Source organism: Pelophylax lessonae (assembly GCF_965119305.1).
Source record: "Pelophylax lessonae genome assembly, chromosome: 8".
Taxonomy (NCBI): Eukaryota; Metazoa; Chordata; class Amphibia; order Anura; family Ranidae; genus Pelophylax; species Pelophylax lessonae.
In genome coordinates this window covers 149,771,731-149,790,700 of record NC_138775.1, presented here as the reverse complement: position 1 = coordinate 149,790,700, position 18,970 = coordinate 149,771,731, and the positions used below count along the sequence as shown (strand labels likewise).

The 18,970-nt window shown below is 39.8% G+C and overlaps 1 protein-coding gene across 1 annotated transcript in view; it reads left to right on the top strand.

Moving 5' to 3' along the window:
• The window catches only part of HMCN1 (hemicentin 1), a 452,754-nt gene that overhangs the window by 28,705 nt on the left and 405,079 nt on the right, over window positions 1-18,970 (top strand). The window contains exons 2-3 of the mRNA XM_082265585.1: window positions 11,284-11,354; window positions 14,836-14,994. Of these exons, the coding sequence (XP_082121711.1) occupies window positions 11,284-11,354; window positions 14,836-14,994 (230 nt within the window). The remainder of the gene's footprint in view (window positions 1-11,283; window positions 11,355-14,835; window positions 14,995-18,970) is intronic.

Below are 18,970 nucleotides of genomic sequence, written 5' to 3'. Positions count from 1 at the left end.
GACTTTATATGAGACTCATGACCAATAGAGTCTCCATCCCTGATGCATAGGAAACAGAGACAAAAAACAAATTGGGACTTTATATGAGGTGTGGCCAGCTGCAGAATAATTGTAAACATGTCATAGAAAGACCAGATGGATAATAATATAATCATTTATTTATTAAAAGTCTGTAGACCAATTAACAGTAAAACCAAAGTGCTCACAAAAGATATGTAACCCATGGTACTGGGATAAACATAATGATACACATATGGATGTAACTGGTACAAGATCATCTATTACAGGGCCCAGAAACTGAACTCTTAATACCAACATACATGTTATGTATACGGCATCACAGTTGGACTGACATAAGAAGCTGAGTGTTTCTTCAGTCTGCTGGTATCTACGCAGAATTGAATTTTTCTTTAAATAGGGTGAATTGTTAAATAAATTTGTATGAAAAGTATTCTGATGTTCCTTTTTTCACATGTATCTCCATTAGTCTGACTGTGAAACTACTGCATGTCTAACCATGCCAGAACACACAGCTGAGAATGTATTTAGTATATATAAGCTTCAGGTTAAAACCTTTGTTTATAGTACATCCACATTTTACTCAAGCCAGGCTTATGTTTTAAAAAATGAATAGATTGCGTATGGAAATTTTTTTAAGTAAAAGGAAAATGTGTGACATTGTAGGCAATACACTTTTATCATCATTATTAGCAGTTTTAAAATAATACTATACTGAAATGCTGGTTTAACCAAATATCATGCATTCCTCTGCAGAGAAATGCACTATATATACCTGAATTTTTTTTTATTTTTATAAATATTATTAATTAATCATTAATAATAAATAAATGCTTATTTAGAAATGAGTATGAAGCGATACCTAATGCCCAACCCCAGGTAAAATTATTGTAGCCCTGACTAGCATCCCCATTGAGCAGTGGTATCTCTCTGGTAATGGACAGACCTGCGGGTGGGAGCACACAGAGAGTCCAGGAAAGAGGAAGATGAAAGAAGGAAGGCTGGTGTGCAGAAAGGAGAAACAAGGAGAAAAAACATTATTTGCTTCACTGTGCTAATGAATATTTTAGGCGTTGGTAACATGCTAATTCTGCTACAGTCAGTTCTGTTTAATCAATGTTCTGTTACTAGGGCTTGTTCCTTCCTAAATAAAGCCCTGTTGTTTTATTACTGGTGGGTTGTTGAGTGCCTGGTCCACCTAACTGCTTTTGGCAGGTTTCACAGTTACAAGTCTATTTCTACCCTTTAATTATCATGATGAATTCCATACATCTCTGGCTACCTAGAAAAGGTTAAAGCCATGATAAATAGTTTCCTTTCATCCTTGAGAGCCAAAGCGTTAAAGGGGAACTCCACTTTAATGGGGGAAAAAACCGCAAATAAAGAAAAAACAATATAGCGAATACAATTAGGACACAAGTCATACTGTAATTGAATGTTATTAGAAATTACCTTTTCTTTTCAATCTGCAGCGGTTGTAATTTTCTGAAAATGCAATGCAATAAGGCTACCTGGAGGTGTTCTGTACACAGAATGTGTACTGACCACACCCCAGAAACATCATTTCCTGCTTGTGTGATTGGCTTACCAATTTTCCCAGAAGTCTGCCTAAGATACAAGTCAGATTTCTGGCATCCCCTGCAACAAAAATGTCATTTTTGGCGAGATACTCCCAATAAGAACACTTCTAAAGGGATGCAGGCCCAGCAGCTTTCCTCATTATAGCCCTGCAGCTGCCACAGCTGATAGATAATTATGAAACCACTCCCATTGGACCCACTCAGCACAGAGATATAAACAGGGATTTCTTCAGATTAACAAAAGGTAGGAATCTGCAACAAAGTTTGTTAAAATCCTTGTAATGTACAGAGTTCACCCAGACGAGAATGTTTTTTTCTTAACAAAAGTGGAGTTACGCCGTAAGGAAAACCTTTACAATCACTTTAAGGTATCTAGATCAGCATGACAGACAGATATCGACTATTTTCAGGGGAGGTTAACAATAGCGGCAAATCTGCGCTCTATTCGGCTTTAAAATTTCTGTGTAACAGACCTGGAACAAGCATGCACCTTGAAAAAAAACAATGCTGTATTAATTAATCTCAATATGTACCACTAGAGGGCAAACTGGCTATAATGCATTTCAAGGCTTATAGAAAATAACTTTGCCAAACTACATAGAAATATGTGCTACCTTAGTTAGCTGATACACAGAAGTCATGAGAAACTAAGGGGTCTATATAGTAAAGTTTTGCTTCACAAATGTCTCAGGATTTGTGCAAAATAAGTACAGTTAATGTTTGTAATATGTGTGTAATGTCAGTTTGTATTTGTTACCTTTTACTGGGAGAATGTAATATTATACATAGCATTCAATCGTGAGTGTATTCCTACCCCGAAAGGGCCGCTTGTTTTTGGAACTTTTCCCTACACATCACAACCCAGCAAAGGGGATTTTCCACACTCTCTCCAATTGCTCAATAATCAGTCTAAGTGATTTGTTTTTTTAGGTTTATTATAGAACATTTACCTTGGATGGGGAATAGGGATACATGAGATGCCCAGAATGGAAGAACTTCAAACTTCAAACAAACAATTAAGGACCTGCTAAAGCCTCTAGCTGCAACCAATTGACTTCAAACTGAGCTGCACACCAAGGGAAGTGATGGTGCAGCTGTAAACTGAACAAAAGTTCCAAAAGGTTAAAGTTGCAGATGCAGCACCTGGCTTTATTGCACGGCACTTGGCTGCTCTTGAACCATGCTAGAGATATATTGGGGTGCTCCTGGCTGTATTACATGTGCTCCCAAGCTGTTCCTCTGGTCCCAGGCATGTGAGGTATTGTACTTCACTTTCTTCTCTATAGCTTTAGGTAGGTTGGCTGGTATGCACTCACTCAGTCTCTTTAAGTAGCTCCTAGAATCCAGAAAGCTGCTGCACTGGCCCCTATGTTGCACAGGCTGGTTCTGTAAAGGGGGGGGGGGGTGTTGTAGGGTGGCTGTTATAGCCATCATCTGTGTGTATTGCATTCTGATAGCAGGGAAACCTCACACTGTCAGAACACAATAGCGTATCAACATGGATTCCCCCAACAGTTTTGTGATCGGGAAGAAGAAGATTAATTTTGGTTCAGCACTTTATTGCTGTGCTTTTGTCTTCTTTTAGAAGAGGTAGAAGGGAGCTTCTAGAGCTCTCAGTGTGCCCTTGCCTCTATCTATTACACCGTCTGTGTCCCGGCCCTTGGAGGAGTTCAGCGGTTGGGCAGAGTGTCCAAGGGTGGAGGCGAGAGAGGGTTTCTGGCTTTGGGGGGGCGCAACTGGAACCCCCCAAGATCCAGCCATGCTGGACAGATTGGAAAGTTTTTAATTTGATTTGTTTCTTCCCTTCTTCTTCACTATTTTGCAATTTATCCTCAATATCAGACACATAATCTGATCTTTAAATGCTTAAAGCACATTTCCACTTCTCCAAGGCTGCCTACTATAAACTAGGAGGTTGTTCCTTGACTCCTTATCCTCCAATGCCTCCATATTGGTCCAGCAATGTAATAGGTGTCTTCACTGCACTGACTGACTGGGAAGACCTTTATACTTGAAAATTTCTGGCTCAGGGGCACAGAGGAAGGTTTATTGTACATCAGTACACTAGGTCTGGAGATGGACACGGTATGGGTTAATATGTCAAGCATTGCTGTAATTTCCTATCCCAGCTCTTAATGTCTCTGGTGATACTATTGACATTTCCTGTGAGCTAATGAGCTATTTTACTGATGGTTAACAGCTTATGGGACCCATAAATGCAAGCATTGTTTTTATTTGAAATAATTAACTTGCTAGGACATTGAAAAACAATTTAGGAATGTATGCTTCATTTATAAGAACACAATAGGGGTTTACATATCTAATAATTAGGGCTTATGAACCACACTTTTACGGAAAATAGCCATGTATGTATTACAGTTGTGTTTATTTATACAAAGTATACTGTTATACTCTTAAAATTTGTACCATTTGGTATTTACACTCTCAGGGATCATAGTTGGAGTCAGCATTGTGAGATTTAGCTCTAGGAGCTTTCCAGGGACACAGTTCACCCAGAAAAGTACATTTTAGGGCTCCTACCCGCTTTTATTAATTATAGAAAGTGCCTTCACACAAAGTTTTCCCTTACATTCAGCCTTCTGGCTATAGTGTCGCCCAGCTTGGGTTATACAGAGGTTTTCAACTAATTAAATATGTTATCCCCCTGTCTACAAGATAGTAACCCACTCTCATCTCAGGCAAAGTCAGTCTGCTCTAAATATCTGCCTCCTGCCCATGCACTCTTTGTGTATTCGCACACACTGATCCCACAGCATTTTTTTTTGTCCACAAGAGAGAGTTCTGACTGATTTCCAAAAATAAAGAGGGTATGTTGCACTATCCCATAAAGTACATATACAGTGCCTTACATAATCCATAAACAAATGAAATGTATCAATAAAACAAAAATTACAAAACATGCTAAATTAATGTGAGCATAAACCAACAAATTCCTAAATTCCTAAATTCTTGCATCACTTCAAAAGAAAAAAAGAAACAGTCCCAGTGATATAATTGGAAGAATGTGTAATACCTTATGCACCTTATAAGAAATCCTGTGCTTTAGGTGATCACCCAAATGTGTTCCACCAAAGGAATATTATTGCTTCTTACCCAGACACTAAGACCACTTTGAAAGGTCTGGCTGTGCTAAAGTGCCGGTTCACACTTCCGCGTGTGCGGCGATCGCATGTAATATCGGATCGCACTGCACCTTCATTACATGCGATCGGATGTGCAGTGCGAATTCAGCCATACACTTTGTATGGCTAAATTCGCACTGCACCCGCACAAAACTCGCACATGAGGCATTTTTTCAGCCGCATCAGGATCGGATCGCACAGTGGTTCACACTTGTGCGATCCGATCCTGTGCGAACTGTCAGATCGCACTGCGATATGCGATCAAACTGGGGGTGTCGTTAACATTTCATTGACACCCCAGCGTATTGCATATGGCAGTGTGAACTGCCAGATGTGCGTTTGCGATGCGGGAACAGGCTGCGAATTCGCAGCCTTCCCGCATCGCACAAGTGTGACCCGGCACTTAGTGAGAAACCCCCAGTTGGATGAATGGATGGATGGATAAATATAATGCAGCCCTGTTCAATAAGCATACCCGGCAGCTGTACACAATCCCCTTTGGTGCTTCTCAGGCCACCATTAGACAACCAGAACAGAATAATACATTTGCACATACACTTTTTAGATGAAAAAAAATAAGGCTGTTCCTGAACAGATGAGATGCTTTTTGTACAACTCTTTTTTGTTTCAGGTGCAAATAGGAAGTATGTAGGACTGGGCCAGCAGGACAGTATGCAGAACAAGCTGCTGGAGTGTATACTCTCCACAGTGGCCAGACCCATCTGTAACAGAAAGCATTCATTTGCACTAAGCTGGCCCAATAAAACATTTTAAAGTGATAGGAAACATGGGGTCTATTTACTAAAGGACAACAAGAATTTTTTCTTTACATGATTGGATGATGGAACTTAGCAGAGCTTCACCTCATTCATTGAGCCATGTGGTAAATTCCTTTGCAAATTTCTACTATTTTTGCAAAGTGAAGAAAACTGACCCCAGGGAGTTCTAGTTTGAAGAAAAATTATATTAAAAAATAAGTATGTCAGGAGGGTGAGTACCACTGGTAAAAAGTTCTGATAAAAACAGTCATTCTGTAAGCTCCCTGGATGTACAGCATATTGGTTCAAGGGCAGTAAAGCTGATTCTTTAGCTTTAATTGAGTTAAGTCAATCATCTGAAACGAGTATGGCCATGAAAGTTTCAAACAAACTGAATGCATGCTAGTATTGGCCCAGAGTCTTTTCTTCTGTTCTCTGCATTGTAGAGGAGAGTACAGAGGGCAGGGGAGTGCCATCCGTGAAATTGCTGAGAGGAGGGGGGAGGAGGAGGGAGAAGGGGCTTGACTTGCCTGGAGCTATGTGTGTCTATGGATGTGCACAGCACAGGCTAGGAGTGCACACAGAGGGGTGCCTCCTTGACATCTGGCTACCTAAAGGAGACACCCACAAACAGGATAGAGGTGGGGATAAACCTTAGGAACCAGATGGGCCAATTTAAAGTGAAGCTTAGAGACTATTTAAAAAAAGAACAGTGTATGGACCTCCTCCTCTTAAGATAAATAAATACCTGTTAAATATTTTTTTCCTTTTCATAGGGTTTATATTAAATTATAAATATATTCTACTCTCTAAAAGTATAGGTTTTATGACTTTAAAGCATTACAATCCGTTATGTTTTACTTGATTTCTACAGGTTACACAAGGAACTGAATTATAGTGTATATTTACAATGTCACATGTTACACAATTAAATAGTTACATAGTTAGTGAGGATAAAAAAAGACACAAGTCCATCTAGCTCAACCAATAAAAAACCAAAAAAAAAAAACAGTAATGAAAACCCAACCATACAAACCCATATACACAATCCTATACCCGCAGTTGATCCAGAGGAAGGCGAAAAAAAACCCTGCAAAGCATGATCCAATTTGCTACAGCAGGGGAAAAAATTCCTTCCTGATCCCCCGAGAGGCAATTGGATATTCCCTGGATTAACTTTACCTATAAATATTAGTACCCATTTATACTATGTACACCCAGGAAAGAATCCAGGCCTTTTTTAACCACTTCCATACAGAGCAGTTATACCCCCTTCCTGCCCAGACCAATTTTCAGCTTTCAGCGCTCTCAAACTTTGAATGATAAATACGTCGATCCCCGCTGAGCAGGCGGATGACAGCTCCATCTCCGCTTACTTTGCAGAGACAGACTTCTCAGATCCCTGCTCTTCTCTATGGGAGATCGGATGAGAACGGACTGCCTGTCCGTTTTCATTCGATCCTATCCGATCCAATATAGGGTTTTCCATCTGTCTGGATTTCACGGACAGGATCAGATCGGATAGCAGCGGGTGTCAGTGGACATGTCACAGCTGACATCCACTGCTCCATAGGGGTGCATGGAGCATCCGATCAGGTCTGTCTGAAAAACTGACAGGCGGACCTGTTCGGAAAGCCCGTGTGAAAGGGGCCTTAGGCAAAAAAATCAGGAAGCAACTGAAGAAATGTAATAAAAAAGGTTAAAACAAATAAATATAATATACCTATTTATTTACTACTACTTTAAGCACATAGCATATGACTGCAGTTTATCAGTTAGGGGCATATTTATAAAACAGTGAATATGACTTTCACCAAACATTCACTGTTGGTGGATCTATCACTGTCATTTAAAACACATATGCCTTGAAGATTCACATACAGTACAGTGAATGTTTGTTGAAAGTCATATTGACTACTTTATAACGTAAATATGTCCCTTATTGTTTTGGGAACCCACAAATATCCATGAATATATGCATATTCTTGGGGTCATTACAGGTTACTAGTCACACTTACCACCTTAAGTTCAGTGATCTGCGAATCATTCCTGGAATTGTGTGGCAAATATATCCCGTGTGCGTACAACAACCAAGACGCTTAGTACTTTATCATAGGCACAGTATGAGGCTGAAGTATATTATATAATCCAGGAACCTGAATGTCAGTGAACCTGATACTGGGAGGTGAGGCTAACAGTGGCACACTGAAATGGAGGCAATGGCTGTGAGGTGGTTACTGTGGCATTGCAAACTGAAGGGTTTCATAGCATTGCACATATTGTACTGTGCAAAAATATAGGACTAGCAATGACAGAGGAAAAAAGCTCCAGGTTTGGTGGTGTCAGTGTGAGATACAAAAATTCCCTAATGTTTGTAGTATCAATGGGTGGAAAAACTGTCCTCAGTGCCGTTTGGAAAAAAATGTTGGTGATATCACTGGAGGGAAAAAAATGCCTCAGCAAAAATGAAAAGAAACAACACAAAAATGCTCTTGTGTCTATGATTGTTGTTGTTGTTCAGTCGTTTGGTCATGTCCGACTCTTCGTAACCTCATGGACCATAGTGCACCAGGATTTTCTGTCCTCCACTGCCCCCCGGAGCTTGCTTAACTTCATGTTCATTGTTTCATTGTGTCTATGGTTAGTGGGAGACCGAATTGCCCCAACATCCGTGGTGTTAGTAGGAGGAAGTCAGGCCTGGTGTCTGTGTCAGTGGGATGAAGGGGCACTGTGAGGATTTTTAGGACTTATAGGTCTGTTCTGAGCGTTCTCCTTGATTTCTTCTGCCCACTCTAGCTTCTATTGGGGAGAAGGAGAGAAGAATTCTACCTCCAGCAGCTATCTCTGTCTGTTTGTTTCCTTGACTGGACTGACATTAGCAGGCAACCAAAGATTCCAGGCCAGTAGTTGGAGTTTTTGTAATCATTCAGGCAAGTTTCTAGCTATGATACCATGTAGAAAGCCAAAAAAAGAGAAACAAAGCACCACTGACTAAGTGTAGCAATCTATTACTGAATAATATAAAAGACAATTACAGGCGGTCCCCGGGTTACAAACAAGATAGGGTTTGTAGGTTTGTTTTTAAGTCGAATTTGTTTGTAAGTCGAAACAGGTACATTTTTTAAGTGTAGCCCCAGCCAAAAGAATAATTTCTAAGTTTTTTTGGATAGCATAGGGAAGGGTTAACACCCCTGTAATGTTTGTTTTGCTGTCTGTGCCCCTGTTCAGAAGAGGTCACCTCACTTTCTGTCCCTGTGACAATTGGATTTGACAATTTTGGGTTGTTGTGGAGACAAGAATTGGGGATAAAGCTTCAGTGGAGACACCTTTTTCCCATGAGAACTCTTACAGGAGTTCATTTCTCTTCCTAGGGGGAGATTTCCTCTCACTTCCTGTTGTCTCCCTCCATTTGTAAGTAGGAGTAGTTTGTAAGTTGGATGTTTGTAAACCGGGGACCGCCGGTATGCACTCGCAATGTGTGATCTTGAACACATTGCGAGTGCATAATTGTCTATTACTTTATTTCGATTCTTAAAGCGGAGTTCCAGCCTAAACACACTCACCTGTCCAACGGACCAACGATGCGGCCGCCCGAAGCGTCGCTCTTCTCCCTCTCTCCTCTGCGGCGCCGGCATCATTGGTGTGGGCATCCAGCTGTGACGGATTCACAGCCGGGTACGCACTGCACAAGCGCGAGTTGCGCTACGCGCCGTGATTGGCCGGCAATCTTCTGGGACCTCCGACATGTCCCAGAAGATTGCAGGGAGGGAGGGGGAGAGGAGAACTTCCGCTCAGGGCGCCGCAGCGCTCCGAGCGGAAGTAGGAGCGGGTACATGTCAAAACTAGGTACCCGCTCCCCCCCCCCCCAAAAAAAATGACATGCCAAATGTGGCATGTCAGGGGGTTAGAACTGCTTAAACTCGGAAGTTCCACTTTTGGGTGGAACTCCGCATTAATTGTTACACTTAGTCAGTGGCACTTTTTTTCTCTCTTGTTTTTTTTAGTATTTCTACATGGTTTTACTGCAGGAATCATCCGGATCCTGCCCACTGAAAAAAAGTTGCTCACGCTGACATTGTTTATCACTTTTATTCCAGGAAGAATAGAGAGATTTCTTTTATAGATTTTCCTTTGTGGATTTTCTTATGAGAAGTCATGTTCATATTTATTTCATGTAATTGGAAAGGCCTGGCATTAGTTCCTATTTTGTGCTAGTTGCTTGTGCATGCCTTGTGGCACACACAAGCATATTCTAGCTATGATAATATATTATTTGTCACTCTGCTGTAAATTTGTCCAAGTTTTATTAACCAGCTGGCAGGTAAGTTTGCTGGGGTACATTTTGTTTTGTATTGAAATGTGACCAAGTGAAAGTGAAGCTGAACCAGGAAAAAGTAATGTAATATTCTTTAGTAGCCAAGTGATGTATTCGTTGCGTATGAATCCCAAGGAGGGCCGAATCGAACCTCCCCAACAGAGAGACTAACAGCAATAACAAAAAGATTCTAACTCTGATAAAGGTTCTAACCCTTTCCTACTCCAGCAAAACCAGTGTTTATTACTTTCTGTGTCACATTACAAAGATTTCCCCTCACTTTCTGTTCTAGTGGCCATATATGAAGAGAAGGTGATATCTTCCCAATGAGGTGACTGACAGCTTTAAAGTCAGACTTAGGTTCAAACCCTTCCTCATTCTATGAAAAATTAAAGCGGAGCTTAAAGTGATACTAAATTCTTGTTTTTTTTTTTCTTTAAAAAAACAAACATTTTATATTTACCTGCTCTGGGCAGTTGGTTTTGCAGAGAACAGCCCAGATCCTCCTCTTCTCAGGTCCCTCAGTGGGGCTCCTGTCCACTCTCTCCTGCTGAGTGCCCCCACAGCAAGCAGCTTGCTATGGGGGCACCAGAGTCAAGCCACAGCTCTTTCTGTCTATTCAGACACTGAGCTGCAGTTTGCCCCCACCCCTCTCTCTTCTCATTGGCGAATTGAATTTGATTGACAGTGGTGCCACTGCTGTGTCCCAGTCATTTAGGAAGAAGAGTCTTGGACGGCCGAGGCATTCGTGCACATAGCTGGATCGAGATGGGGCTTAGGTAAGTATTAAGGGGCTGAGGAAGGCAGCTGCAAACGGAAGGTTTTTTATCTTAATGCATAGAAAAATTACCTTCTGCCTTTAGAACCACTTTAAATGTATCTGAGTGCCACAAACTGAAAATGCTTTTAATTCATTTTTAATATGCAAAGCTTACTCACCAATTCATCCATGTCTCAATACTTTATTTTGTTGACAAATCACTTTGAAAAAAAACCCCTAACATTTCTAACCACGGCCATCCTGAGTAAAGGCAGATGATTCATGTAGGGTTTACTTTCTGGAATCCATCTGCCCTTAGCTCAGGCTTGCAGACAGGAGGATTTAAAAATAATTAATGGTGATTGAGAGTACACTGTGCTACTCCACTCTCCTCTCCCATAGGTCCTTCCTTACTTATCTCCTCTGCCTGTGCAGAAACCTCCTATAAAATTGAATGCCATGTTACCCCTGTAGTATTTGTATGTTGCATTTAAGTCTATGAGACTTAAGTGTCATAGGTGGATATAGTCAGAATTCCCCAGTGGCGTGGGTGGCTGCAATAGTGAATCGAATAGTCTTTAAATGCATGTATAAATATGGATTATGTTTCCTCAATTAGATAGCAATTAGATAATCTGTTTTTTAAGATATAAATATATATACATTTACTGTAATTAAATAACATTTCAATAATTGTATTCTGTTCCAGAAATCGGCCCTGTCACAATTACAACAGATCCAGAGACATTTCAGAATGAACTTAAAGAACTCTATGTACAGGTCAGTACAGCATTACATTTCCTAGTCTGTCCTAATCAGATTGGATTATATACGTGTTTTGGGATCACCAATAATTGCATAAGTTCATTGCATCACAAAATGATTGTTTATGGTTTCCGGAAGTGAAGGAATTAAATAAAATACGTATACAGGTAGTCCCCTGGTTACAAACATCCGACTTACAAATGACTCCTACTTACAAACTGAGAGAGACAACAGGAAGTGAGGAGAAATCTCCTTCTAGGAAGGGAAATTCATTCCTGGAAGAGTTCTCATGGGAAAAAGGTGTCTCCACTGAAGCTTTATCACCAATCCTTGTTTCCACAACAACCCACAATTTTTAAAATCCAATTGTCATAGGGACAGAAAGTGAGGTGAAATCTTCTAAACAGGGGCACAGACAGCAAAACAAATGGTACAGGGGTGCTAGCCCTTCCCAGAGATGTATAGTAACTAAGTAGAATTACTTCACTACTGTACTTAAGTACCAAAAGGCGGTATCTGTACTTTCCTAGAGTAGAATTTTTTTCTCCTACTTCCACTTTAACTTCACTACATTTTTTCGATGATTTCAATACTTCTACTCCAATATTTTTTTTTTGTGCTGCATAGTTACTCATTGCAATTATAAAAATTACCACTGCCAGAACAGTAGATGGCAGGTTTCATGAAGCTCAAAACATGTGTATTATCAGCGCATACGAAAATAAAAGCTACTGTATGTATAAATAAAAGCTGCTATACCAAATCTTTCCACTAAAAAGAAAATATGAAACAAACAAATTGTGATTGTCCTTTAGGTTAATCATTTGAAATAATAAAAAACAATATGATGTTCAAACTTTTGACTTCTTTCTTTAATAACTACATAACACAGTACTTGTACTTTTACTTTCAGTACTTGAGTAGCAATTAAAAAAAAAAAACTACTGGTACTTTTACTTTCAGTACTTGAGTAGCAAAATAAAAAAATAAAAAAACTACTTGCAATACTTAAGTACAAAAAATGTTGAATACTTTAGTACTTCTACTCAAGTCACTTTTTGATCGAGCACTTCCACTTCTACTCAAGTCACTTTTTGATCGAGCACTTGTACTTTTACTCAAGTATGGGTTTCGAGTACTTTATACAACTCTGACCCTTCCCTATGCTATCCAAAAAACTTGGAGCTAAGACAGCACAGACAGTAGTTAAACATCCTTGGAAGAGGAGAGGACTGTGATAGGAGGGAATGTACCAGTGAATCTACTTTTCCTGTACAGGATGAATTCCCTAAAAAAATTCAAGACACCTTACAATTAAAAAAAAAAATGTTAATGGAAAGGAAAGATGCTGCAAATGAGCATTTAAAACAGCTGTTTTTTTTTCTGTCCTTTTACCAGCAGGGGTGACAGCGTCTCTTAAATCTCAAAAGAAATCTCAAGAGAATGTTGAATATTACAAATATATTTTCCATTTTAATGGCATTAACAGGGTCTAACCAAAAACATAGGATAAATTGTATGAAATGCATGTAAAAGGTGATTAACACTGTGGGAATATCTTTTAGATAACTTGATTGAGCGAAGCAGCTGTACAGTGCATGTGGAAAGTATTCACAGCACTTTACATTTTCCACATTTTGTTATGTTATAGTCTTATTCCAAAATGGATTAAATTAATAATTTTTCTCAAAATTCTACAAACTATACCCCATAATGACACTGTGAAAGAAGTTTATTTAAATTTTTTGCAAATTTATTAAAAAAAATAAAAAACTAAAAAATCCCATGTACATAAGTATTCACAGCTTTTGCCATGACACTCAAAATTGAGCTCAGGTGCATCCTGTTTCCACTGATCATCCTCGAGCTGTTTCTTCAACTTGATTGGAGTCCATCCGTGGTAAATTTAGTTGGTTGGACATGATTTGGAAAGGCACACACCTGTCTATCTAAGGTCCCATAGTTAACAGTGTATATCAGAGCACAAACCAAGCCATGAGGTACAAGGAATTGTCTGTAGACCTCCGAGACAGGATTGTATTGAAGCACAGATCTGAGGAAGGTGGCAGAAACATTTCTGCGGCATTAAAGCTCCCAATGAGCACAGTGGCATCCATCATCTGTAAATGGAAGACGTTTGTAACCTTCAGGACTCTTCCTAGAGCGGACCGCACAGTCAAACTGAGCCATCAGGGGAGAAGGGCCTTAGTCAGGGAGGTGACCAAGAACCCAATGGTCACTCTGACAGAGCTCCATCATTTCTCTGTGGAGAGAGGAGAACCTTCCAAAATAACAACCATGTCTGCACCACTTCACCAATCAGGCCTGTATGGTAGAGTGGCCATAATGAAAGCCACTCCTCAGTAAAAGACAAGGCAGCCCATCTGGAGTTTGCCAAAAGGCACCTGAAGGAATCTCAGACCATGAAAAGCAAAATTCTCTGGTCTGATGAATCAAAGATTGAACTCTTTGGCCTGAATGATAAGCATCAAGCTTCATGTCTCGAGAAAAAACAGGCACCACTCATCACCTGGCCAATACCATCCCTACAGTGAAGCATGGTGGTGGCAGCATCATGCTGCATGGATGTTTTTGAGTGACAGAAACTGGGAGACTAGTCAGGATCGAGGGAAAGATGAATGCAGCAATGTATAGAGTCATCCTTGATTAAAACCTGCTCAAGAGTGCTCTGAACCTTAGACTGGGGTGAAGGTTCATCTTCCAACAGTACAACAACCCTAAGCACACAGCCAAGATAACAAAGAAGTGGCTACAGGACAACTCTTTGAATGTCCTTGAGTGGCCCAGCCAGAGCCCAGACTTGAACCCAATTGAACATCTCTGGAGAGATCAGAAAATGGCTGTGCAGCGGCGCTCCCCATCCAACCTGATAGAGCTTGAGAGGTCCTGCAAAGAAGAATGGGAGAAACTGCCCCAAAATAGCTGTGCCAAGCTTGTAGCATCATATTTAAAAAGACTTGAGGCTGTAATTGGTGCCAAAGGTGCTTCAACAAATTATTGAGCAAAGGCTGTGACTACTTATGTACATGGGAATTTTTCCAATTGTTATTTTTAATAAATTTGAAAAGTTGTCAAACAAACCTCTTTCACTTTGTCATCATATGGTATTGTTTGTTGAATTTAATCCATTTTGGAATATGGCTGTAACATAACAAAATGTGAAAAAACTGAAGCACTATGAATACTTTCCGGATGCACTGTAGTAGGAAAAGTATACTGTGCAACATCTGTTTAAAATTACATCATGTTGACATCATGCAAGAAGTAGACAGGGTTGAAGGTCGAATAATAAGGATGCTTTTAAGACAAAAGCTGTTGAGATTGGTAAACCATAGGAATTAAACACGATTCCCTAAATCTAATTTTGTATTTCAATTGAACAGTCTAGATTAAAATTCATCCTTTTGCAAATAATACCATAATTGTTTGAATTTTGAGCTACTATGTGCCACAATCTGTGTTTTTTATTTTTAAGGGAGGAGGAGACTGTCCGGAGATGAGTGTGGGTGCTATTAAAATTGCCTTGGAAATATCTCTGCCAGGATCTTTTATTTATGTGTTTACTGATGCCAGATCAAAGGACTACCAGCTTGCCAGTGATGTGCTACAACTGATACAGCAAAAGCAGTCTCAAGTAAGGAGATCTGGAGCTCAATATAAAGGCAAATCTTAAACATAATGGCTTTATCGCATTTATGTTTATTGTTGTTAAGAAAAAAAAGTCTCCCATCATTAAAATTGCTCTTAAACATGCAGAAATGTCATTAGATAACTAAAATACTTTTCATTCAGTCTGTTGGTTTTGATAACTCAATTTGATATAATATAAATTTATTGTGTATCCATTATACTGTAAATAATTATTTTTAGTTTTCAGGCTTAAAGCATTTTTTACTGTTAGAGATTCAAACAGAATCTATACAACTTTCATCTACAGTGTTAAAAATATAAATGAACTGCATGAAAACAGTTGATTGTTGCATATAATTTGGCAATGATATGCTAAATTGCAGGGGAGGACTAGGCCAGGGGGCAGGGGGGACATTGCCCCCTGGGCCGCTCTGATGCCCTGAAAAAAGGCTGCACAGCTTCTGCCACAGACATGCCCAAAGGGTTCCTGGTAAAGGGAAGTAAAAAGTACCCACTGCTGACCTACTGAGTTCGGGATGAAGACAAGGACAGAGCGCAGGCCTCCCCCTCCAGCATGTATGGTGTAAACTGTGTCTGAGCAGAGGCTGGTTCCATGCCCCACTAGAGATTCTCAAACCCAGGCAGCCCCAACCAAGCTGTCCCAGTTCCCCCCAACTGCCCCCTGCTGGCCAGGTCGAGAACCGGGATTCGGCCAAAGAGTAGAGAGTACCTGGAGCGGGGCTTCAGCCTGGAATGGGGGTCAGGAGGAGGCCGGGGAAGAGGGAGAATGGGAGGGGGCCGAATTGCTGCACCACGCACCTTTGGTTTGTACTTGACCCCTGGGCTGAAAGTTGCCAGTCAGCTCCTGCTAGACTGCCATCCTTTTCTCTGCTTTATTGTTACCTGGCCTCACACTGACATACTTGTTTAAATTAAAGCCATCATTTACTTACTCTATCATTTCTGTTCATTGTTTCCCATAATGCATATGCTCCCTTTCCTAGAGTTATTAGAAATATATACTGTTATGTAGGAAACCATAGTATTTTGCAGATCACAGTTCTTCATATAACAAAAATGCCCTTGATAAGCAAGCCAGTAACGTTTATATTGATGATCTCCCAGGTAACAAAAAATATATATATCTTGCAGCATTATTTCAATAGCTAGCTAAGAAGTAGAATACATATTAGACTGTGTAGAGATTTTCTTTTTAATTTGTAAAAGTGGTCCTTGCAAATCAACTATTGAATATAAACTTAGTGGTGGATTATAATGAGAGAAAAATTGGCCCACACTCCAGGGGGACCCATGGGATGCTAAAAAAGTTCTGCATATTGGCACTATATATGGTAAGTCAATTTCAGCTTTGCGAGTTTGGGGTTTCCATTTAGGATCCATTCACACTAGGAACTGCATGTGAATCACACAGGAGTGATGTGTGGTGTCTGTACAATTTACATGCAGTATATACAGAAAATGAATTGGCGCTATATTTATAGATCCTAGCTATATCAAGTGTCAAGCCTATGGGAAAAGACTGGAGAAGGTTCCAATGGCTTTAAATATCTCCAAACAGGATGATAATCCCAATATGTGAATGGTGAGATAAAAGAGTTGTACACCAATACATTAATAATATAATATATCAAACATCCATATTGCTAAAAGACACATACAATATATAAAATATAAACAATCAATAAATCTGTGATAATTAAAAGAGTGGTAGTGAATATAATGTGCAAACAAATACAAATCAGCAATAGTAAAGTGCAATAGTGAAGATGAATAGGAATAAGTAGCTGATATAAAGTGATCATATAAGTGACATTTAAAATGCACAAAGTGAAAGTGCTGTGATCAAATAACAGTCCATTTCAATAATAGTGCAAAATTGCAAAAATTTACGACTCTGTGGAAGTGATATGACTGACACCAGGTACACTCAGTTTCAAGGTGGTCGTCTGTGCGGTTAAATTTCACAGTGAATCCAGGTGCTGATTAGAAATGGCCGCTCACCTTAGCCAAAAGATAAACAGGCGTAGTAGAGAGAATGTGTCTCCTGACAACTCTCAATCACAGGCACTCGCAGGGATAAGCATTAAAGTTGGTCTTTTGCTCAGACTTGCTTACACAGCAGATAGAGCGATGTGGAATAGCCCCATGGATATTCACTCAAAGTGTTCCAAACTGTTCCATCATAAGGGTAAATAATAGAAGGCGGCTCATTGTGCAGTATATAAAACCATTTATTCACAACAAAAAGTAGTAACTTACATATACATTAAGATAGATGCTCCACCGCAGATCGCGGAATGAGGATAAAAGTAGAACTTCTGGCCACTGCCGTAGACACGGAAGTGACGTCACCCGGCTCCTCCCGACACGTTGCTTCACACACCTTGTGACTTTCTATAGGGTGTCTTTATCTTTGCACTGACCCCTGCAGTAGATCACAAGGGCATCGCCACTGGAATGCGGTGTGAGAAGCTGTATGGAAACGCAGCTTTCCCACACTGCATTCTAGTGTTGAACGAGCCCTTAAAGACAGCCTGAGGCCCAAAGTATAATAAATCCTCTGCTCTGTAAACCCATGCAGATGTTTATAATTTTTGTGAATGTAATAGTATTTCAAACCTTTTGATGTTAGTAGTATATATTTCTTTATTTTATTTTATTTTATTTATTTATTTGTTTTAGTTTTAGGAAGATAAAGAATGGGAAGGGTTAGATAGTTTGTGAGGTTGTTATTGCTTTCTTCCTTTCCACTGGAAAGATCTTAACAGGCTACTGCTACTTGGGAGAGAAGTAAAGGGAAGTTCCCCAATGAAAACACAGTTTATTTACTAAAATTGGAGAGTGCAAAATTTGGTGCAGCTCTGCAGAGAAATCAATCAGCTTCCATTTTTTTTTTTTTGTCAGAGCCTAATTGAACAAGCTGAAGTTAGAAGCTGATTAGCTACCATGCATAGCTGCACCACATTTTGCACTCTCATGTTATAGTAAATCAACCCAACTGATAGCATAAACAGCCTGAGATTTACACCCTTTCCAATTTTATCCAAAAGAAAGAAACATAAACTTTTGTCCGGAGTTATGCTAGTTTATTGGAACTTAATATTTTATTAGCTAATCTATGTGGCATACAAGCATTTGAAGAATGCTAAATTTTCTGAAAAAGTATATTGTTTACTTTGTGTATTTTAGAGTATTGGTTGGGATGCATTCTTTCTTAAGGACACTGGGGCTTGGGGTCAACAGCAAGCTGACGATGTTTATTACTTGTTTTCAGTTATACATGACTGGTATCTAAAACAATTTGCATACTCACTAAGGGATCATGATGAAGCTTTCTCTACTGCAGTCCAGCATATTAAAGTTAAAGTGATCTAAAGCTTAGTAACCTTAACTGATATTCTGATCTATTAGAACAGGTCTCCATGTGGTCTGTTTGCAAGAGACAGGATAAGACAAGATTCATTAAAGTGGATGTAACCCCTATTCATGAAATGTGACCTGGGCACATATATCTGTAGTATTTACTTATCTCTCTCCAAAGCCCTAAGTCCTGTATCTTTCTGCTGCTCAGTTCCTCTGTTATCAGCATGATAACCTCTGACAAGTTCTCAGACACAGGAGATAACAGCAGCTGGAACTTTGTGTCGGGGTGGGTGCATAGAGATAGATTAGCAGAGAGCTGGTCTATTCACTGCACAGCTCAGCATGTTTCTTCCTTCCTCTGCCTATGTGGAGGGGGGGGGGTGTGCTTTTCCTCCAATCAGCTGTCACACAGTGTATGCCAAGACTCCACACCCAATGCTGAAACCGAAAGAAAAAAATCTAACACGATGTTTACTTTCTAAACAGTGTAAAAAGCTGAAGACAACAGATATACAAATAAAACTTTTGTAGGGAGATTTGCTTTACCTCTGTGTATTATTTAAGGCTGTTAACTTCACTGGGTATATGTGAGTGTT